This window comes from Nannospalax galili, unplaced genomic scaffold, assembly GCF_000622305.1.
Source record: "Nannospalax galili isolate Female #2095 unplaced genomic scaffold, S.galili_v1.0 scaffold615, whole genome shotgun sequence".
NCBI lineage: Eukaryota > Metazoa > Chordata > Mammalia > Rodentia > Spalacidae > Nannospalax > Nannospalax galili.
The window spans coordinates 803,951-812,028 of NW_008336950.1; the positions used below are offsets into that span (position 1 = coordinate 803,951).

The 8,078-nt window shown below is 40.3% G+C and overlaps 1 protein-coding gene across 1 annotated transcript; it reads right to left on the reverse strand.

Annotated features, from left to right (window-relative positions):
- Positions 1 to 2,131: 2,131 nt before the first annotated feature.
- Positions 2,132 to 3,158, reverse strand: LOC103732980 (mas-related G-protein coupled receptor member X1-like). The gene has a single exon (XM_008831714.2). It carries the CDS (start codon positions 3,119 to 3,121, stop codon positions 2,132 to 2,134), a length of 990 nt encoding a protein of 329 aa, XP_008829936.1. The 5' UTR covers positions 3,122 to 3,158.
- Positions 3,159 to 8,078: the final 4,920 nt, after the last annotated feature.

The following is an 8,078-nucleotide window of genomic DNA, read 5'->3' on the forward strand; positions in this document are numbered from 1 at the left end:
CTTTCTTCTTGTTTTCTTTTTAAAATATTTATTTTTATGCATATTTTTATTGAGCTTTGTGCATTTCATACAATAGATCTCAATAATATTTAGACCCCCTCCTCATGCACACCTCCCCCATACCTCCCCATTGGATTTCATGTATTCTGTCATATATGTTAAGGCCATATATGGTCAAACATTTGTACCCAGAGTCCCTTGGTGCAAGTTCATCTACTTGAGTCTAGTCAGAGCCTGATTTCTGTCCCCAAATGTCCTTCAGTGTGGGTTCATCCACTGGGTGCCACCAAGAGTCCCATTCCTGTAAGGCGCTGTCTTTTCCTCTCCCGTAGCCATCAGTTGCCGAAAGTTCCTTAGGTTGGGTTGGGATTTCTTACCCACTTCCCCATGTCTATGCTGGGGTTTTGTCTTGTGTAGGACTTGTGCATGCTGTCACTATTGCTGTGAATTCGTATGTGTAACTGATCAGCTGTCTGGAAGACTGTTTCCTTGTGGTCATCCACCCTTTTTGGCTCTTACAATCTTTCCACCTCTCCTTCTGCAGTGATCACTGAGCCTTGGGAGGCAGAGGTATGAAATATGTCTCCTAATCAGGGATCAGCACTTTGCAGTCTCTTGTTCTCTGTACATTGGCCAATCGTGGGTTTCTGTGTTGTTAATCACCATCTGCTGCATAAGGAAAGGTCTCTGGTAAGAGCTGAGTTCTTTCTATGTGCAGAAGTTGCATTTAAAATGTATTACTTAGGGTTAACCACCTCATAGACACTTCTCTACATTTGACCAATTCTGCAACTCTGTAATAGTCTCCATCTGTTGCAAAAAGAAGCTTCTTTGATGAGGGGTGAAAGGCACACATGTCTGTAAATATGAGAATGCATATTTAGAATAAAGTAAGGAATTACACTGGTTTAAGGATATGGTAAAAGTAGATTTTTCTCTAAGATCTAGGACCTCTCTAGCTATGTATATTTGGCTTTGTTTACAGTACAACACATGAGTTCCCTCCCATTGAATTGGCCTTAATCTCAATTAGTCAGCTGCTGATTAACCCCAAGATAAAAGTGTCACTACTGCATCAATAGGGATAGTTTGCTGGGCCAGATGTTGTTTGTTAGGTTTCACATCTGGGTAAGACTAACTGTTTTCTTCCCTGATACCATGAGAGCAAGTCTTCAGGGAGGAGCTTCCAGGTCAGTTCCAGCTCAATTGTTTCAAGTCCTGTGTCAGAAGGATGTCCTGTCTTCAGCAACAGGGTCTTACCTTCAAGTTCTGGGAGGCAATCAAGGGCTGTGGAAATAGCCTGTGTTATTTTAGAAGTCTCTTGGACTACCCTGAGCAACAGCTTGAAGGGAGGCTTCTCCTGCCTGACTCTGTATTTTTTGTTATATAACTTTCAGCTGAACACATGCACTTATACATTTATTATATGTGTATTTTTCAGTAGGACTTTGAACTAATATATTTCAATCTGTTATTTTCATACCATCTGAGCATTATCTCTCCTCTTACTCTCCCCTGTATAACCTCCCCCAGTTAAAGTACCCCCTTTTCCCATTTCCCCCTTAATAACATCTGTCTTCTACTGTCTGCCCCCTCCCCCCGGTACTTCTTCCCCATGGTTATTTTCCATTTTCCTGGCTTCTGGGGTCACTTTAGGATGTATACTGATATCTAGGGATTTGGAGCTAAGAAAGTTATTTTTCTTAAACCAGAGAACTCAATGATACTTAGATATAAGAGAACTCACTCTTTCAAAACCAAACTTACCACCTTCCACAATGCAAAAATCGTAGAACATTATATTTCTCTTGAAAAAGCCCTAAGGAAAAACACAAAATCCTCATCTTATACCTTTATGCTTACAATTTGAGGTTTGTAGTTTGAATAAGAATTATTTCCATTATGAAAATTGAAAACAAAGTAGAATAATAAAAATTCAGAGGATACTTGAAAGATTCATTGGTATTGTCTAAAAGGTTGTGAAAATTTGTAGTTCTGACTACTTTATGAATTATAAGAAAAAGACTTTGAAAGTATTACAGTCACTGAGGCATTTTCAAGATATGAATCTAAGAGGAGCTAGTATATTATTGAATCTCAACCCCTCTCTGCCCAAAGGAGAGACTCTCCATCATTCTTTGCTTTCTGATGTCTCCATGGTTTCCTGAAGATGGCTGGTAGTATACCCCTCTTCCTTAGGAGTGTCCTGCAGAGCCCTCTGGAGAACCATCTTGAGGGACTGATGCTGCCTTCGCTTTCTAAAGGAGCCAACAAAGAAGTAAATGGTGGGGTTGGCATAGCAGTTGACACAGGACAGGACAACAGTAACTCGATAAGTGTGACAAAAGGGGTAATGTAAATGGACCCCAAGCCAGAATAATAGGAAAAAGTAAATGCCAAGGGGCAGGCCACAGATGAGGAAGACTATCACTGTTAGGCAGATGGTAGCATACAGCCTGGTCACCGGAATCCGCCTAGAGCCACAGAGGATCCTCACCAGTAGGGCCAGGCTGGACCCAGAGAGAACCACAAATAAAAAGATCAGATATGCAGTTATTATAAAATCTGCTTTTTTCCACAAATTTTTATGAACATCCTGAAACCCATTTATGAATATAGTATAGTACCAACTGTGGATGGTCATCAACAAGGACAAGACCCAGATCAGAGCACATACAATAACTGACATGTTTCTTGGGCGGTGGCAGTGATACCAGATTGGCCACAACACAGACAAGCAGCGCTCTGTGCTAATGGCACTGAGAATGCTCAGACCTGACATGTAGGGAATGATCGCTCCATTATTTAAGATTTCTTTACTTAAGTTATGGGCATATAAGCCATAGGAGTCAATGATCCGCAGCAGGGAATCAATAATGTGGCAGCAGAGGAAGAGAAAGTCTGCCAGAGCCAAGTTTAAGATGTAGACTGAGATGGCGTTCCTGCGCATGCGAAAGCCCAAAAGCCAGAGCACAATGGCATTTCCTGCCAGTCCAACCAGGGCAAGGATGACAATCAGGAAGTGCAGGGACAGGATTGGAGCACAATTTTGATTAAGAGGCTGGCCAGTTCCATTTGTTGGTGTAGATTCTGTGTTCTGAGATGAGATGGTTAGATTCATGTCCACAAAATCTTCTCGTGGTGTCCCTGAGAACACAAACAAGATTTGAGCGTCTTCGTGGTGACTTACTCTCATGATCAAGGTACTATATAGGAACTTCGGCCTATGTTAGAGAAAGGAGGGTAACATAATTATACGGATTGAGATACCTGAAAGAGTTACAGGGTTCTGGACTGTGGAGTGAAACCTAAGGCTCTTTGCTATAGTTTGAGCTTCCCACACTGTGATCTGTACCATTCAGGACTTCTATATAACATGGGAATGATCCATTTTACTCTATATCATATTCTACAATTCAAGCTGATGTACTCAATGTGTGCAAAGGACCCAGGGCTACTCTGTTCTGCTCTTTAACTTTTCTCATGTGACAGGCTTGATAAAGACACAGAAGTAACCATGAAATCCCCACGACTAGGAAGATTCTGTCCGTGGAAAAGTATGAAGACCATATTTTAGGACTACAGTGTTAATGTGAGACCTTTCTAGGACATTTTTTAAAAGATGACTGGGCGTAGTGAGTTAGAAATGACACAGTGTGGTAATTCTTGAAGACAGGAGTGTTTATTACATTCTTCAGGGCTTAGATTTTGTGTGTCACAATATTTTTTTTCCTTTTAAAGCATGCACTTTAAAAATTGCATTTAAAAATTTATCTTATGTGTGTGTGTCCATGCATGTGAATATCAGAGGGGAGCTTGCTGAAGTTCCTTACTTTCGCCTTGCTTATCCTAGGGATTGAGCTAGGATGGTCAGCCTTGGGGGCAAAAGCACCTTTACCTGCTGAGCCATCTCACCAGCCTACTTTGTGTTCTTAGCATTTCTTCAATGAAAAAAGAATGAATGAATAGCAGATCATTTGGCTTAAGTAGAAAATGTAAATTAAAAGAAGTGGGAAGAATTACAACATACACATAATAGTTATAAAGAAAAATCTTATTGAAATAATAATAATGAAAGAAAGGGTCAAGAAATTGAGAGGGTGTGGGAGGCATGGGAAAAGCTGGGGGAGAAGCAAGGGGTGGAAATGTAAATATAGTACAAATAAGTATTTTTCTAAAAAAGTTATAAAAAAGAAAAATCTTATAGTCATTTTTTTGTGGATAGCTTTGTGAATTTTAGAATGATGTATATGCTCAAATAACTGAGGTTAGCTATCGAACGATTTTGTTATTCGAATTCAGAACAACTTTGCCCAGCACCTAGCAGCATTTTGGTAAGAAGCATGCACACAGGGTTTGGGCTGAAACTGAACTATTCATCAGTACAGAAAACGTAGTAAGTTATACTGAGGTCTGAGTGACTTTATAAAAGGTATTTGCAATATGACAGTGGCTATGGAGGTGTGTTAACAGTATGCTGAAGAGTGCATGATGCAATCATATTCTAGTCTCTTACAAAGAGACGGTTCAGCAGTTAATTGTGCTGCTGACTACTTTTGCAGAGGACCCAGGTTCATTTCCAAGCTCCTACTGTCCATAACTCCAGTTCTAGGGGATCTGGCATCCTCTTCTGTCCTCCGTGGGCATTGCATGACACAGGTGCACTTACACATGTCCAGGTAATATACTCAGACACATAAAATAAAAATAATAAATAAGATGTTTAAAGAGAGCCTAGGTAGAGTTCATTTGCTAATCAAAGTTTTTGCATTCAGTATGAAAGGCACAAAAACTCAATAAAAATACATAAAAGAACACCTAATCAATTAAATGTTCAAAACTAAAAATAATGAAATAAAACAGATAAGACCTAAAAAGAAAGAGTCCAGTGAATACAGTAATTTATGAAAATCTCACAAAAATTAAATAAAAAATTAGATTAAGTAGAAAATGTAAATTCAAAGAAGTGGGAAGACTTACAACACACACATATAGTTATAAAAATCTATTACTGAAATAGTAACAATGAATGAAAGTGTCAAGAAACTCGGGGAGTGGGAGGCATGGGAAAGCTGGAGGAGGGAAGGCTGGTGGTGGAGGGGGTTTAGAAATGTGCATGGTTTAAAATCCAAAGAGATGCACACATCTGGAATTTAAAATCCACAAAGGACTGCTCACATCTGGGGGAAACACCAGGTCTGAAGATGAAGTGAAGGGACAAAGTCATCATGAAGTCTAGTGCAGCTGGGTCTGCGGTGAGGCTGAGCATCAGCAGGAGCGTGTGGTGGAGCAAGGTGGTCAGAGAACAGGAAGCAGAGCCTTTGCTAGCTTCCACTTCTTTCTCTTTTGTTTCGTTTGGGTAGAGACACCTACATTCCATGTTGGATTCCCACACTAATACACTCTGCAATACCCTCAAAGAAATACCTACAAGTATGATTTGCTAATTCTGTAGACTTTTCTTAATCCAGCCAAGTTGTCAATCAAGTTTAGCTATTACAAACACCACCATTGGTGACTTGACACTCAAATACATCTTAAACAACACCTAGCGCCAAATAAAAACAATAGCATGGTCGTATTCCATCTAACATGATACACGTGCACATGTGAAAATGCATTAGTCCCACCCCCAGCAACCGTCTCAGCTTGCTCAGAAGCCCAAGTTGAAAACGTCTTTACTGAAACTCCTACTAATTTCTTAGTGTGACTCTCCTGTAAAACAATTATAAAAAGCCAAATGTAGAAACTCCCAGCTTACAACGGAACAGTGTAAACATTCTCATTCTAAAATGGAGAAACAGAGCAGCACAGAAGCACTGGACCAAAATAAGATGGAAACCCAGCAGTGCAAACATTAAATCCTACAGCCTCATGTCCAGCATCTGCGTCATAGGGCAATGCCCTGTAAGCTCATGGCAATCATGGCAGCCCATATGACCTCTCTCCTGAACTGGCTTTGCTCACTGCTCATGGCTGTTCTCAGCAAATATTCCATTTTTCTGGGACTTCAATTTTCTGGGATCTTCATTTGACTTTCAACTTTATTCTCACAGCTAAGCAATAAATTCAGCACATGCTCTATCAAAATACTATCAGATATTGCTGATATTTTGTGCTAGTTTGGAATGCTGATTCTAAAATTTACAAGCAAATGCAGAATACCCACTCATAAAATCGTCTCACAAAATAGAAATCAAGTTAGAGTACATACACTATGTGATGTACACATACCACAAATCTACGATCATTAGAACAGCATGTGTTAGTTTAAGTCTAGACCAAAGATTAGTATATATGCTTTGGTAAAGTACAAACTAGTCAATATTTTAGTCTTTGAAGCTGGATGATGTCTTTCACAAATATTTAACTTTGCTGTTGTGTGAAGGTAGTCACAGGTAATGCATAACATCCTCTCTCTCTCCCTCTACCCCCCATTCTCTTTCCTCACTACCTACTTATATCATTTAGATAAAAAAATCACTACATTAATGGGATTCAGACATCTCCATAGTTTCCCAAGGAAAAGTTTTCCTGATTTTTTTCTCCACCTCTTATGTCCTCTAAGACCTCCTGGGGAATCATCTTCAGGGACTTCTACTGTTACTATTGATGCTATTGTGGACAGAGGAGTCAAAAAGAAGGAAATGATGGGGTTGATCCTGAGAATATACAGGATATAAGTAACACTACTAAGGTAATTTAAAAAATCATGATGTTAAACTGAACTAGGATGCTGGAAATCCCAGTTCAGTTACAGAGGAGGAACTCTAGCACTGTGAACTCAGGGGTCATATACAGCTTGGTCAACAGCTTCTGCTGGGAACCACAGAAAGTCCTGCTCAGCAGGGCAGTTGGGACCCAAATAGAACCACAAAATACCAGCCTTGTAGTAGAGATGAAATGTTCTTATGTACTTTTTTTTTCCAGGATGTACTATCAGCTTCAGGGATCGTACCCAGAGAAGGGCACATAGGACAGGTACCATGTGTCTCAGATGTCAGTAGGGATAGGTCATGGGATAGGTCAGGAAACAGTGATAATGGTGGCGAGCATGCTCAGGACTACTGTATAAGAACAGCTGATCACAATGAGTAAATAACTGGGTAGGAGGATAGAGGTGGAACAGAAGATATAGTTGAATTACACCAGGCAACCTACAATGACAGCACAGAGAGAGGAAGTTGGTCTTCCAGGTTACAGATAAAGGTGGGGAAGGCATTCCTATGCATGCTGAAACTCAGAACCCACAGCATTAGCATGTTTCCTGCCAGCCCAATGAGAATGATGATGAGGATCAGCCAGCTCCTGAGCAGGCGCTGCTTGTAGAAATATAAAGAATGTCTTCGGTTCCATTCATTTCTGTGATCTGGGTTTCCTTGGTTGAGATGTCCGTATCTACACTCACAGAATCTCCACTGGTGTCCCTGGAAACTCACATAAGCAGGAGTCCCTGCTGCATGAGCTCTGATTCTCAGGGCCACTATTCTGTGTAGTGTTACAGTCCCCGTGTTATAAGAGAGGCAACAGAGGTACAAAATCAATTAATTTAAAAAGGTGTGAATTTTTTTCAAGTTGGGTTGGTGCTAAATAGTGTATTTTCTCTACGGTTGCACAGGCCCTCTACTAACAGAATAATCTGTAGTCTGGATGTTTGTATATACTCCACCAAGCAGTGTGTCCAGAATTTCTTGAGGTAGTAAAAGAAAAGTCTTGGATAGGACCCAAGAAAACAGAACTGTGGACCCAGGCATTGCCTGTCCCGGGCTGGAAATGTTCTCTCAGGTACAGAAATTAGAAATGATCAAGAAACTCTCAGGCTACCCTGAAGGCTATTGGTGTAGGAGATTCTGACCCCTTAGTAGGACAGACAGAAGATAAATTGTCCTGTCACCCTTTGAAGACAAGAGCATGTCTATTTCTCAGTGTTTAATTCTGTGTGTGGCATACTGTGTTTTCAATATCTGTTCAGCAAGTGTGTGAGTGGAAGAGGAGTGTGATAGAAGTGGACTATTTGGGTTAATGTAGAAGTAAAAATGAAAACACAATTTATAAGTGTTAAGACATTAGGTAAAATG